The sequence below is a fragment of the Amblyomma americanum genome, chromosome 4 (assembly GCF_052857255.1).
Source record: "Amblyomma americanum isolate KBUSLIRL-KWMA chromosome 4, ASM5285725v1, whole genome shotgun sequence".
NCBI classification, from domain to species: Eukaryota; Metazoa; Arthropoda; class Arachnida; order Ixodida; family Ixodidae; genus Amblyomma; species Amblyomma americanum.
Window position 1 is genome coordinate 94,857,312 of NC_135500.1, and position 16,057 is coordinate 94,873,368.

A 16,057-nucleotide genomic window follows, 5' to 3' on the forward strand; every position below is an offset into this window, starting at 1 on the left:
GCCAATGTAATCAGAACGTTATTGAGAGGAAGTAGTGAACAACAATGCGTAATCCCGCCAGTAACGAAAGAGGAAATAAAGAAAGCCTTACGAGCAATGCAAAGGGCAAAAGCAGCTGGTGAGAATCAGGTAACAGCAGATCTGTTCAAGGACGGAGGGGAGATTGTGCTAGAAAAACTAGCCGCCCAGTATACGCAATGCCTTATGACCTCGACCGTACCAGAAGCTTGAAAGAACGCAAACATAATCTTAATTCATAAGAAAGGAGACGACAAGGGCTTGAAAAATTACAGTCCGATCAGCTTGTGGTCCGCTGCCTACAAGGTATTTACCAGGTAATCGCTAATAGAGTCAGGGCAACCGTTAAATTTAATCAACAAAATGATCAGGCAGGCTTTCGTAAAAGATATTCCAGAATAGACCATATTCACACTATCAATCAGGGGACAGAGAAATGCGCAGAATATAACCAACCCCTATATATAGTCTTCATATATTAGGAAAAGGAATTTGACTCAGTGGAAACCTCGGTAGTCAGCACGCATTGCGTTATCAGGCTGTAGACGAGACTTATGAGAATATACTGGAAGATATCTATAGCAACTGCACAGCTACCACAGTCCTCCATAAAGTGAATAATAAAATTCGAATAAGGAAGGGCCTCTGACAGGGAGACACGGTCTCGCCAATGTTGTTCGTCGCCTCTTTACAGGAGGTATTCCGAGGTCTGAATTGGGAACAGTTGAGAATAAGAGTTAATGGAGGATACCTAAATAATCTGCGATTCGCTGATGGCATTGCCTTGCTGAGTCACTCAGCAGATGAACTGCAAATCATGATCAATGAGTGACAGGCAGAACAGAACGCTTGGTCTAAAAATTAACATGCAGAAAACCAAAGTAATGTTCAACAGTCCAGCAAGAGAACAGCAGTTCTCAATTGGCCGCGAGGAGCTGGAAGTGGTAAAGACTTCTACTTAGAGCATGTAGTGACAACTGATCTGGATCATGAGAGGATAAAAACTACGAGGATAAGAATGGGGTCGAGCGCATATGGCAGGTTCTCTTAGATCAGGAATAGCAGTTTACCAATATCCCTCAATAGTTTACCAATATCCCTCAAGATAAAAGTGTGCAACAGTTGTATCTTACCGGTAGTCACCTACGGGGCAGAAACGTGGAGGCTAACGAAAAGAGTTCAGCTTAAGTTAAGGACTACGCAGCGAGCCATGGAAAGAAAAATGATAGGTGTAACGTTAAGAGACCGGAAGCGGGCAGAGTGGGTGAGGGAACAAACGCGTGTTAATGACATCCTAGTCGAAATCAAGGGGAAGAAATGGGCTCTGGCAGGGCACCTAATGCGAAGGCAGGATAACCGCTGGCCCTTGAGGGTAACGGAGTAGATTCCAAGAGAAGGCAACCGGAGCAAGAGGCGGCAGAAAGTTAGGTGGGTGGATAAGATTGACAAGTTCGCGGGCATACGGTGGGCGCAGCTGGCAAAAGACAGGTTTTGTTGGAGAGACATGCCAGAGGCCTTTTCCCTGCAGTGGGTGTAGCCAGGCTGATGATGATGATGACTATTGGCTGTCGATACAGCTTCAAACAGTATGAGAGTATTACCAGTGCACCATTAATATGCTTTGGGAGCACGACACCGCATTCCGAGTGGTGCATGTACCTCGTCTGTTCTTCCAGGTTGCTCTTGTACTAAACATGACCGCTGCAACGACTGTCGCAGTCTCCCTGCGAGCCTGCTCCTTGATTGCAGAGGAACGAACCGAGTATTCGACGCAGCAAGCTCTTCTGGCTGGTGATCACCACCAGTCCTGGTATCATCGAGAGCGCTCGGCCGTTATCAGTGACGAGGACCGTGCATATAGGCAGCGTAGAAGCCGCCACTGCGGGCACGACACTGCATTCGGAATGGTGCATGTGCCTAGTCTGCTCTTTCAGGTCAGTTACCTAAACGCTTGCCGTTGTGTTAGAACAAGCAATCATTGTTTCTTTGCGTTTTCGTGCACCGAGGTTTTGTTCAGCATGAAGGGATTGCTCGATAGCAGAGCTGCAGGCTGCATTAGTAACCTGCTCTTGAGTCTTTGCGGCGACGAGGAGGCAAAGCCTGGTCCGTACCGTGGAAACGAGGAAGTACTGTCAGCTCTGCTCGGTATGGCACAAAAAAATAGAAGCAGGCCAAAACAACTTCTGAAATTGAGTGCGCTCAAGCATTGGTGGGCCTCTATTGGCGTCGAGCTGATGCAACTGCCAAAAAGGATTCCCGCGGTTCAAGTTGACGTTGCGGAATCTAGGAGAATGCAGGTTTCGACAGTGTCTGAGACTGGACCGAAAACATCAGGTACCATGGGTGCCCAGCTTCGTAGAATAGAATCAAGATGTAAAGAAGTTTTAAACAAAATTAGGCGATAAAACTTGCAGTTTTTTTTTTTGCTTTTAAGGACGAGTCGTCTAAAACCTGGTCGACTGTGGAAACGAAATTCGTTGAGATCTGTTCCAAGAAACTTGGGGTGAATATTCCAAGTGCATGAATTTAACGGTCCCCTCATCTAGGCCACTTTCAGACCGGTAAATGCCGGCCAATAATTTTAGTGTAAATTTGTTAGCGGCAAACAACTCATCCTCAAAAACTGGAAGAAGTTCAAAGACACTAATTGAGACGTACGTGAGTACTCTTCACTACAAACGCGGTTGGATAGAAAAAAAAACTTAGAGTTTGCGGAATCTAAAAAAAAACGGCCTACTAACTGAGCGCATATAAACTGCGCATCGATGCTCCACTTTACGTACACGAATGTGACACTGACCAAGTAATTGTAGTCTCAAGATTGCTAAGACACAGAACTAAACCAGGTGTTATCAATAACCCAGCCAAGCAACCTAATGATAGCATTCCAAGCCAACCACTCCATTTGGCATTTACTAACCTACGTATTCTTCTTCCTAAACGCACCAAGCTCCGCTAAAATCTTGACAATCGAAACTGTGAAGTCCTGCTACTAACACAAACGGTGTTGCGTCCCGGCATCGCTGATAAGGAAGTTCCGCTGGATAGCAACAAATTTTAAATTTGCAGGAATGATAGGATAAACAAAACGGCCGATGGTGTATTAACTGCTGTTAATAATAACATCTTGTCTTTTCTCATCGATATCCCCTGTGCGCTGGAAATCATATGTGTGTACCAGTAACACCCCGTGTAAGTGGCATTGTCTTGGGCGTCTGTTATAGACCCCCCGATACCCTCCCGCGTTTGCCCTTGATCTTCACGACAATTTAATGGTCATTCGAGCTAGATTCCTTAAATCTGGCATCTTGTTCTGAGATTTTAATTACCCAAACATTTATTGGTCTAACGTCACTTCTCTGCCTCAACACTCGACTTTTCTTTTGTAGAACTTGTCGACAATCCAATACGCGGCGCAAATATTTACGACGTTATATTAACCTCTGCTCCGGAGAGATGCAGCGATATGCTTTAATTATAATCAAGGGTTCAGCTATCATCAACTTTCTCCCTAATCTATTAATTCCCCTTTTTATTCACGCCACGCTCCACCAAAAGCAATATCTATACAGAAAAGCTAACTTTAAAGCTTTCAACTATGGTCTCGAGCGCTTTTCTGAATAGTTTGTGATTTTTCGTTTCGGTCTGTTCACAAAAACTGAACTTTGTACAAGGAAAAGATAACAATTTGAGCGAATTAAATCACATTTCCCGAATAAAACTTCGCTGCGACATATCTAAATCTTGATAAAACAAGTCACTTCAAGCAAAACAAGAAAAGACGCCCTTTCAGGACTGCTAAACGATTGCATATGAATCATTCGCAAACGCAACGTAAACTGTGTGAAACGCTGTAGTGTCAGGCAATTCTAAAGACCAAATATAAATTCCTATCACCAGACCATTGGTCGCTCAGGAAAAATAGCCTCGCAAAATTTTGGTGAACCATTTCCCCGTCATGCATGTCTGACATTATTGCATTATTTATAATATTGGGTGTCCAATAGTTCAGGATAGCTGTCGTGCCATATTTAACGATTAGTTCACATCTGTATTAATTAAACAAGACTATTCCAACCTGCCTCAACCACAACAACTAAATTACCCATTTATGAGTGCAATAGGTACTACCATAGAAGGCATTCCGTCTGTGACTAAAAGTCGCAAATAGTCAACTTCCTCAGGGGTAGACGAAATCGATACCGAAATTCTCAAAAACACTGGACGTTCCCCTAGTATCTATCTCTGCCATATTTTCAAGCAATCATCAGCAACTGTAAAATTAGTAATGTAATGCCTGTCACTAAATCTATGGGGACAAAAACCCAGTAACTACCACACAATGTCACTAACAAGTGTAGCGTGTAAGTTACTTATAAGTAAAGTTTAAGTCTGGGCGAGTTGGTAGGTACTCATTCTAAAATAGCGCGAACAAGACAAGGACGGAGGAAAAGAGTGCTTGTGTTGTACTTTTCCTTCGTGCTTGTCTTGTTTGCGCTGTTTTAGAATGGATAAGTTACTGGAACACATCGTTGCATCTAAAATACCCTACCATCTTGAGCGCAGCGTTTTCTTTTTTTACTCCAACGCGGGTTCAGAAAGCGGTTCTTCTGTGACATACAACTAATTGAATTTACTAGCGACCAATTCAAGACCATGAGCAAAAACTGCCTTACTGGCTGCATATTCATTTATTTTTCTGGAGCATTTCATCGCGCCTCCCATTGTCGTCTCACAGCTAAATTGTGATCGCTCAATATAGAATTTCTCGCTGTCTCCTGGATCCAGAATTTTATGTCGTTTCTGAAGCAGTTAGCGGTTTTCAACAACTTTTCATCGCACCTTGATGACGTAACATCTGGTGCTGCTCAGGGAAGTGTTCTCGGTCCTTAATTATTTTCATTGTAGGTGTTTCAGGAAATACTTTAGGTAATTTTCGAAAATAGGCTTTTTGGGGTAAAAATAGCGCTTTTTCGGAATAGTATTACCAGTGTTGATAGATACCGCAAAGCCGGTGATTTCTCTTAAGTAGTAATCTCCTTAACTATTTCAATAATTAACTTTTTAACTATCACAGCCAAGCAATTGATTGCAATAGCCATGTAAGTTTTTAGAATTTCGAAAACGCGATTATCATCGGCGCTGTAGCTCGGCAAAAACTTGCAAGCAAAGAAATCTTTCCAGTGCACGTAACTAGTCAAAAAAGCCACATTTTGTCGAGGCGCAGCGGCGAGGACCATCGCGTTTTCGAAATTCTAAAAACTGATATGGCTATTACCGACGACCAACTCCGAATCTCTATTTGCAGCCGGTCGTCTAACTCAACTAGTTAAGAAGTGAATTATTAAAAATCATTTACCCAGCTTACTATTTGTGATGATTCACCGGTTTTCTTATGTCCGCCAACACAGGTAATACTACGCAAAAAAAAGTCATTTTTTACCCGAAAAAACGTATTTTTGAGGATTACTTTAAATCTTCCCTGAAGCACCTGGTACATTAATCACCTGCCATGTCATATAAGATCATCAGTTAGACTGTTCGCCGCTAATTGCATGATTTATCGCAAACTTTTTTCAACCACTGACCATGTCACCATTCAGACGGACCTTAAAAGCGTAACTAACTGGTGCTCATCATGGCAAACAACTCTTAATATTCACGAATGCAAAATCAGTATATTTAGCCCAAAACTTTCAAATTCGCAAATCTGTTATCCGCGTAACAACTTTACGCTCACTCTCACATCTTGTTATATATATCTAGGTCTTCATCTGACTTCCAGTCTCTCATGGGCGACACATTCATAACACGCTTGGCTATCTGAAACGAAATCTTCGTATCACAACCAGTTATATATACCCACAAGCTCGCATACCTAATTTGTGTGCCTCCTCAACTAGAATATGTTTCTGCAATCTGGACAACGCATCAGGCCTATCTAATTCATTCCCTCGAAGAAGTACAGAACCGGGAAGCACTCTTCCTTTTTCACGATTACAACCGCCCTTCCAGCGTCACAAACATCAATTTATGCTTATAGCTCACAAGGCCTGAGTCACTTATAGGGCATCGCACTTCTTTTCTAACTGCGAAAACTAACCTACAGTCATAATGCATCAACACCGCCACTTACAAGACCATTTCGCATTTCATGCTGCCTATAATAAAAAAAAATTTAAGCTTTCGACGAGTATTCGACCAAACACTCGTTTTTAACTCTCCTGCATTTCCACGTGCTATAAAATTTCGGAATAGTCTTCCGGAGCGCATTTCTGACATGCGTGACCAATCAAGATTTAAAAACGGATTGAGCACCTTCTTGCAGTCATAATATCTCATCGTATGATGCGTTCACAATGTGCAAGTTTTGTCCGCGCATTGCCGCTAACTATTGTATACTACTATTATTCTTTGTGTGCCAGTACGACACCTTTTCTTACACGCTTTATTAACTTCTTGTTGCTGAAAATGTATATTACTGTTTGCTTTCGTATTTTTGTACCTTGCACCATTACTTGTCGCTAAAATACTGCAAACCGTTCCCTAACACGCTGTTCCAAGTTTAGAGCCAATAAGGTACTTGAATGAATAAACAAATAAAGTGACAAGCTGGTGTAAAACACCGCATGAGCTCGGGCCGGCCTGGAAGCCCGACCCGTGGGCCGAGCTTCAAAATTGGCTGTTTCGCCGTGCCTGGGCCCAGCAATGATTTTGCGGGACTGGGCCGGGCTTCGGCCTCTACATAGAAAGTCTGCGTCGGGTTGTTGATTCAGTATTGCGGAAGTACACTTGCGGGGTCCTAGCAGCGACAGGGATGAAATATGACCATGGTGTGGACTGAGAAAAATAATACCTCGACCCTTATTTTGTAATGCAGGACGTCTTCCAAGACACTGCGTTGCGAATGACTGCCAGTACAGTTCAGGTCCAGTCCAGCAGCAGTGATCAGTCAAGAGCGCACGAAACGTTCAGCTCTTGTCTTCTTCCTTACGCGCCATCCGCTGACGGTTCGGGAGCCGAAGGCCTGTCTTAGGAGGGGGAGGAGGAGGAGGAAAGGCAGGGAGGTTAACCAGATGAATAGCCGGTTTGCTCCAAGCACAAGAGGAAAGGGGTGAGGATGAGAAAAAGATGAAGGAGAAAAGACAGTTGCAGAAAATTAGTCACTATGTAAAGTCACAGCGTTCAGTAAAGTCACAGCCTATCGTGCAGGACAGAAGTCCTCAAGAAGCGGAGCAGTGCCTTGGAGGCCTTCACCGCCGACTACCGCCGCGGCCAGTGGCCGAGAATCTTCGTTTCCGTCAGTGGGCGCAGGTCGAGATGCTCCAGTGCACGGCAGAAAGACTGTCTTTCGGCGCTGTAGGCAGGGCCTGTCATACAATTTGCTTACTTTAGGCGCCATATGTTAGGGCATTCCTCTGCCCAGAGCATCTCGGAAATGAAAATCCCCGGCGCTAAAATCTTTCCAGGCAGCTCTTCGGTGACGTGGAATAAGAGAAAGCTTAACCAGGTCATTTGTAGGCTGAGATTAGTGAACGTCCCTCAGAGTTCAATGTCTAAGTAACTGCGGACGCGCATGCCCGGTTACGTTGAATGTCAAAAGAGAAGAAGTCACATGGCATTCTTCAGTGATTACAAAGGAGCAGCGAAAGACTGTTCGGGAGATCTTAAAGCGCAAAACTCAGCAGCGGGCTGATCAACTGGGGCTTCTTAGAGGAGCGTTGTAACGGTTCACACACGTGATTTGCACCAGTGCGCTCGCCTAGTACTACAGTGCAGCCCACTGCTGGCTTGGTATATTTCAGTTCTCAGCGAGAACCCGCCGTCGGATCTACCACAAAGCATTCCACATCTGCTGAGTTTTATGCTATCGCTCGCGACTGGGCAATTGAAGTCTCATAAAAGCCACTGCAGAGAACGACCTCCATTCGATTGTTCGACGGGAAACTATCTGTTACAGTTCACAAAAATACTTCGCTGTGCTAGCAGAAAGGCCTTTGGAGAAGAGCATATTGGTTAAGGCCACATAGTTTATTTCAACGTATACTATGCAATAAAGAGGCGCTTTTTTTTTTGTCTTCATTGAAACGCAGCCGGCGCGGCCATGAATTTGACCCGAGAAATCACGCTCAGTAAAAAAAAAAAACGAAATAAACGCGATTGTTAGGGCTTCGAGGATGTTTCAATATTAAGACATAGTAGGCAGTAAAAAATAACTAAATAATAACCTTGAAGAAATGTTAAGCAGGTAATTAGCGTATAGGCAACCTTTTTCATTTGGCTCTCGTAACTTCGTAGCTCCTCAAAGAAGGAATCGCTGCTCAGAAAAGCGAGACTGCGAGCCAGCCTTACCTTCCCTTGTTTTTGTTAGCAACCTGATTTTCTCAGGCGTTACTGCGATTTGAGAGCCCTTTGTCGGCCCCTTTTTTACTTGTATAGTAGGAGCCTACTTATCCACTCTGAACAGTATAGCCCGAACTTGAGCTGCTGCGGGAACAGGCCCGGGCCGGACCAGGCCTTACTGCGAGCTTGGTGGGCCGGGCCGGGGCTCAGTAGAGTTATAACGTAGGAGCCCGGGCAGGGCCCTGACTTAAAGCCGAGAGCCTGGGTCGAACTCGGGCTTTGATTCTCAGGCCTAGGCCGGGATCAGACCTCAGAATAAAGCCCCTGCCGTGCTCTACTGCGTGGTCTATCATCACAGACTATAGCGATCAGTATCACCCACAACTTGTGGAGTTCATGGTAGTGGGAGAGTAGGCAGATGGTATCTTGACACACACAAAATGAACAAGGGAGGGGGAAAGCCTCAGGGTGCTTGCCAACCTTTCTACAAGGGGACTTGTTTTCGGCTGGGAGAAAGAAGTATACAGATAATTATAAGTGTAATTAAAGGTATAAGTATGCATCAGAAGTGTACTCTGATGCGTCTTTCTCTATTCAAGTCCTTACAAGCTGCAATTTCATTTTTACTTAGCTAACTGGAAAACCTGCTAGCTTGCTTCCGCGACTAGTGCAGAATTAAGGAGTATATTTCGTGTGCATGTAAGAAGTTTCATCAAGCCAGAGCGAAACGACGCCAGAGTATGTAGCTTCTCACAAGTTTTTTTTTCCGTTTCGAGAAATTTCACAGTTTTTCTCGTTGTACGTGCGCATGCCGGCAAGTCACGTACACTAATGCGCCGACTCGCGCAATGGTTCGGGGTAGAGGGGCGTGAAAAACAAGCACCCTTGCCGCGAAACAATGCTCGGCACTCGCGACAGGCTAAAATCTCGCGAGTTAACGACACCGAGTGCCACATTTGCTATACGCCGTCACATTTTTTCCTCTTCTTTTAATTGTTTTTTTTTGTGTTGTTGGCTCATCTTGTGCTTTTTCTTGGCACAGTGCCTTCGGCTGCTGGCAGCTAACGGGCGCGTAGAGGGAACGCACCTGTCGTCATCCGGTTTCGCCTTAGAGACCCATTCACAGCGTTGCGAGAAAGCCGCTCTCTCCGCTGCCACTGTCACTCTCTCTTAGTCAACAAAGAAAGGAAAACAACCATAAAGAATGAAACCGGCCATCGGGGGATGCCCCATATATAGAAAAAGAACAGAGGTAGAAAGTTCTCTTGAACCATGCGTGGACTGTACTTTCTGTCTGGTTTCTTCTTAGAGCGGGAACCATTAGCCGTCGTGGTCCGCACAATGAAGATACTTTCTCCGCGCACCTGGGCCTACTCATACTCTTAATTTGTCTCAATGATGTGGCGTAGACGACGGGCGAAACCCAACTTACCCTAGTGTTGGGTAACGGCACTTACCTGTAACTGTGACGACAGTTGCAGGAGGGGGGGGGGGGGGGGGGGGGGGGCGTGCAAGCAACGGAGAAAAGCAAAAGCTTACAAACGACGCATCTTTTCACACTGCCTAGAATTTTCAAATCTAGTTAAATGTGGAGTATCCAAACTGCCTTCCATACCTAAAGAAAAGGGTAAGTATTGATGTTTCCTGTTCATAGGCAAAGTTTACAACAAGTACTGAGAGAGAGAAAACTTTAATAAAGGAGAAAAGCGGCGAAGACGGCCGGTAAACCAGTGTAACTTGCAGCTGTTAACGATGTAAACTCTTAATAATCAGCACACCTCTTCCCAACGCTCGCACGACAGAAACCGCCCGCCCTGAATCAATAACCGTGAACGCCCAGTCTTACCGCCTGACAACCCCACCTCAGGCGAGCATCAGCTCACGCTACAGCAATCCCCCCCCCCCCCCCCCGTTCTCTCATTTTTGCCAACCCTTCTCCGCATTTAGAACTTAATGGATTATGTACGTAAAAATAATATTATCATGGTGTTTTGAAAGAATTTTTTTTGTTATTTATTGTCAATTTGCCATTCGTGGGCCTCGCCTTTGGTGTCTGACGTCACAAGCCGTATACACCAATGGTAGAGAGCCAACACAACGGATCTAAGAAAAATGTCGTTGCGGAAATACGGCCCTGCACTACCACTGCTTGTTTTTGTTATGAGCCTTGTCTCAGCTTCTTGAGCACGTAATCGTCTGCAGTACATTAAGTACCGAACGAGCGTACGGACCTGCTTTCTCTCACCCGGGATCCCCGCATGAGTCCGCGGGGAGTTGTGACAACCATGACACGGGCGTGACGACCATAAATGCCTGCAGGCAAATGGGTGTACTTCAGAAACGATTTAGGCTACACTTGGGATATTTGCGACGTTTTTTTACGTCCCCTGTTCTCCTTCGTATCCGCCTAATAGTCTCATCTGGGTGTTGCTCAGCGTCCGCTTGATGAATGCTTCGTAATCATACTTGACACCGGATCTGCTCGAGGTCGTTCGTGACGTTAGATTTAATAATGGAGGTAACGACTTTGCGTTTTTTTCTGAAAAAGCGGAATCTCCTCTCTTTATTTAAAAGACTAGTCTAGTGCGTACCTATGGTACTCAAAATAGCTTTATATGAAGACAGCACGCATGGCCCGAGCATTCTTGATTAAGCGCATATCATTTCTCTTGCCCAGTTTGGATTTAGGAAACGGCGATCAACGGAATTAGCACTACTTCGCCAAAATAATTCATATTATCACAGTTTAAAGTAAAAGTTTCTTCATTAGCCTTCACATTGATTTCACTAAAGCGCTCAATTGCATTCATCATTCCACCGTACTTGAAAACCTTCATACCTTTGGCATTCGAGGACACATATATCGGTATAAATATCTTCAAGTAGATAACAGACGTTTCCATTTAAAACACAATAGTCGAGGTGTTCGTCTAGGCAATATTTTGGCCCGTTCCTCTTGATTATCTACATAAGTGACTTAGTAAATATTTTTGGAGGGGCGAAATTTATATCGTACGCTGTTGTTGCAGTATATATTTTTCACCGCCTGAAGCTTGGCAACTTTAGAAAAACTTGGACGACGCTTAGCCTACCCTTAAGAATAGAGTGTGATGGCATTAGAGATCCTTCCCGCGCAAGCACTCCTCTTTGGTAGATTCGTAGATTGCAGGGAGTCCTCAAACCACTACTGCTACAGTGGTGCAGCAGTTAATCGGTGCGCCACTGCACCGGCAGCTGGCTATTTCAAACACAGGCTTGTGCTACCCAGGCTTCTCTTACCGAGCTCCCATGTGGCTCTTTTTTTTTTTTTGCCCGGACGCTCTTCTGGAGGTTGTCTCTGGAGCAATGAACTGATATGCAGGACCACGGTGGCCAGGTGGCAATTGTATTGAATTTATTTTATTTAATTTCATTAACGCCTGGCAAGGTAGGCAGGTTACCCAGAAACCGGTGAGCAGGTTGCCACCCGTTTTTTTTTTTTAAAGGGCATAGCACATGAAGACAGGACAGTGCAGAGACAACACAGGACGAGCGCTCGTCCTGTGTTGTCCCTGCACTGTCCTGTCTTCATGCGCTATGCCTGTTTTCAAAAGTGATGCACCACCTGTTTTTGCTTTTTTGTGACACGGATGGACACAAACTTTTCTTCAGAGGGGACATCTAATGTTTACTCATTATTATCGCCAACTCTGCATGCCCTGGAAAACTCTTCATAAATAATTAACTCGCCACAGTTTCCAGATAAATAAAAACGTGAGAAAAATTTTCAATTTTAGGCCGAAATTTGAGCGCATATACAGTAATCATATTAATCTCGTTGAAACATAGAAATAGCAAGTAGCGTTAAAATACCAGGACTTACCTGGAGTGATCTGTATTTATAAATTTATGTACATTTACTATAATTATGTTTCGTTTGCAGGTGCATCATATTGAATTTTCGCGTGTTTTACAAATTACATTGCGGAATTAGCTTCAATTTTATTCGCTGTTGTTTGTACATGCATGATTTTTTGTAAGTTTGCAAGAGGAGGTCCCCTGTGCAGCCATTGGCTTTGGGGATCTCCTCCTTTATTTATTAAAAAAAATCACACTTTAGGATACACACAATAAATCAATTCTTGATAAGCTATCTGGAGTTGTTATGATGGCACGGAGCAGAGGTATATTACATTTCAAGATAAAGTCTTCTATACAATGCATGTTATCTCGTTTTTCTTCACTGAAATAATGTGTTTTGGTATAGGGCACGAGGACATGTACAAATCTTGCAACACTTCACTTTTTACAAAAAAAAGTTTTTTCGAGGCCCAATAAATGCTCCTTATAATTCACATTTTTCTAACTTTTGGGAGGTTGTCAATCCGCGAGCATAACATTTTAAATTGGTGATATATTATAATAATAATAATAATAATAATAATAATAATAATAATAATAATAATAATAATAATAATAATAATAATAATAATAATAATAATAATAATAATATAAGAAACAATGATAATAACAATCATACTCATTGCCAACTGTGTTGAATTCGTTTCATAAATCAAGTATTGTTTACAAAAAACTCTGGACGAGTGCTACACGAGTGGTAAAGAATGCGTTAAATTCCATCTTTACTTCTATTTTTTTTTTCTGCTGACGCTTTGCTCTTTGAACATTCGACGTAAATGCGAACTAGCTAGAGTGTTGCGTTGGACAGGAGGCATCGACCTTGTGTCAAGTCGTTTGATTCTCCAGCAGCTTTTACCGGCAGTCTCGTCCATTTCGGATTCAAATAAAGTAATTATTATACTATATACTATATTCTCTACAGCGTCAACTCCAGCTGTCTCAGGTTCAGCTAGACCACTGGTTATGTCCGCCTCTGCACTGTCATGCAAACACAATTCGCGTTGTTACAATACTCGCCAATAGTGTAGTAGCAGCCAAGGAAAGCTATGTTCGTAAGATTTAGTCTAGCGATACTTGTGTTCAAAGGTAAAAACAGCGAATCTGAAGCGTTGGATTCGGCTCCAATTGAAGTCACCAAGAGGTTTAAATGTCGAGAATTTACTGTTATATTTCCCCTTGGAGATACGGCCACTACTATTTGAGTTGAATTTTGAAATATTCAGCTCAAAAACAAAAAAAGCTTAGCCTAAGGCCAGTGGCTCTAAGGAGAATGAACCATGCCAACAGTGTAACCAAGTTTTTAGCGAGAGTACAAAACGAAAGGACTGTATCTTTTTGTGAACGCATCTGTATTGCGCCCTCTCGGTGGAGTAGCGTGACCCGCGTAAAAGCATTGATTGCTTCTGCGGGCAAGAAAGAAATATTGTAAATGAAGTACAAAGTCAAGAAATTACAATTAAAATTTCACTTATTGTCCTCAATCATGCTTAAAACAAATCAAATCAAATAAAATTTTATTTAAGTATTGCGGATACTGAGCAAAACGCAGACAAAAAGCCATACTAGACTTGACGAGATCTGCGCTCCCTTGCAAGACATACAGCGCAACAGGTACACTGGGTCATCACAATTCACACAGTTCGTATATATATATATATATATATATATATATATATATATATATATATATATATATATATATATATATATATATATATATATATATATATATATATATATATATATATATATATATATATATATATATATATTAACATTTAGTGTACAATACGAACATATGAAAGCAGTTATAAAGCAGGAGAATTCAGCAGTGTTCGAAGGATCGATGTAGGACAGCATTTGGTGCCCATAGTGCGGGGTCTTTGAACTTGCCAGTGTGCATTCATTCGCAAAGAACGGACAAGATAATACATAAGAGGGTCAGCTACGTTCTCTCGTTTTTACTGGCCTTGAGAATGGCCCATGCGTTCATGTGATCATCATGATGCTCTGTCAGTGGCACCGCCGCGGTTTCCGAGTGTTTGTGCCGCTGAAACACCAGCGACGCGAGGCCCAAGGTCGCGCGCGTCCACGCGACTGTCGTGAAGGAGGAAGGTGAGAGCTGAGTCAGCATTGTGCGTGATCTGCTAGACGCCCGTTGCGACGACGCGCTGGGCGCGTTCTGCGTCGCTGGGCGCGGACGTCAGCGTCAAGGCTGCAGTGCACGCGACGTGTGGCAGTGACCTTCGGGCGAGACCGCTCGTCCCGTTAAGGTCGGGACGAACTTAGCCGAAGAACGGCAGCCGCTGTGGCCCTTCCGTCGAAGGCGTTGGGACTGCTAGGGGAATCCTTGGGGCGCATGTTCGTGTTCGGTGCCTGCGCCAAATCGACTTCGTAACTGACCGCTAAAACGAAATGCTCCTTTAAAGGTTTTTCGCTGCCTGACAGCACTTCTTTCCTCCTGGCTCCTGATCGCTATCACAACTGCCTGCCGTACAAGAATGGCTCGGGACAGTTCATGTATTTCATTTATGTATACATACTGCAGACCATGGTTAGGTTCAGGTAGGAAGGGCACATTCATAAAAAAATCGAAATCATGGCCACAAAAATAAAGCAGTACAATAAATAGCAGAAAAATAATGCATAATACACCAACATGAAACATGGCTGAGGAAAGTAGGTTACATTTTTTCGGATAGATAAGGTTCGGTTAATCCAGTCGGTTATGGTGCGTGGAAAAAAGTAAAGCTTGTACAAATTGGTCTGGGCAAAAATGCGGTGTTAATAAAGCTTTGTGATATTATTGTGTACTCCTTGTTGGCGTTGGGGAAAAATAGGAAAAGGTTCAAGTCTGGATTTATTCTTAGCAAGTACTGAAAGAAAATCTGAACGAAATTTCACCTTCTAGGCTGTAGTTCAATACAAATAGCATGCATGAATTCTTAAGAGGAGTTAGTGGGCAGAAATTTTGAATGTATGACCCTAACTGCTTACCTTAATATTGCCTCGAGCTTCTTTATGTCAGACATAGTATACGGGTCCCAAATTATGCAAGCATATTCGAGCTTGGGTCTAATTATAGTAGGATACAACTTTAAAAGACAGCAGTGGTTGACAGTGGGCAAGGTCCGCAGCGTACTGCATTACTCCGCTACCAAGTCACAAAAGTAAACGAAATGAGTTTTTTAACGTCTGAATTTATTAAACAAGCCAGGTATCAAAATTCTAGAGCTTATAACTTTTCCTCGTGATTAGCTTTTTGTTTAAGTAACAAGAGAAGTTCTAACAAGGGACTGCTTTTTGTCGTGGAGGAATTCTGTGTGGCGGTCCTGAATGTGGGCGGACTTTCAATGCAGATTTAAGTTGTATCCGACTGTAGAGTATTTAAAGGTGCACTCACTAAAGATAAATGTGAAATCGCCTTTTTAGCGCGAGGGCTCGATATACTCGCTTCAAGCATTCTTAGCAACTTCGAATTAGTGTCCTGAGCGGCCGATTTCCCCTATTAAAGCGAATTAAACGTCCCGGCTCCTGCTTTGTTTTTTTTTTTTTTAAGTCGCTTTCGAGAAAAGGAGGAGTCCGCCATAACGTGGAGTTCCTTTCAGCCAGTCGCGTGGCGGCTTCGCTTTCAGTTTTATTTTGCTTTTTAGGTTTTCGTGGATAAACACTTTCAGTAGCAGACTTCATAGCCGTAAATTAGGCCCACGAAAGTAAAAATACACGTGGACTCTTTGCTTTCGCCGATCGCTACGTATACCACTCCATCGATGGCAAGCCGCCACGCGACTAGCTC

The 16,057-nt window shown here is 43.4% G+C and overlaps 1 protein-coding gene across 1 annotated transcript in view; it reads left to right on the plus strand.

Moving 5' to 3' along the window:
- LOC144129681 (uncharacterized) overlaps positions 1–7,054 on the plus strand; it is a 155,842-nt gene extending 148,788 nt beyond the window's left edge. The window contains exons 2-3 of the mRNA XM_077663783.1: positions 1,695–1,952; positions 6,899–7,054. Of these exons, the coding sequence (XP_077519909.1) occupies positions 1,713–1,952; positions 6,899–7,054 (396 nt within the window). The 5' untranslated portion in view covers positions 1,695–1,712. The remainder of the gene's footprint in view (positions 1–1,694; positions 1,953–6,898) is intronic.
- Positions 7,055–16,057: the final 9,003 nt, after the last annotated feature.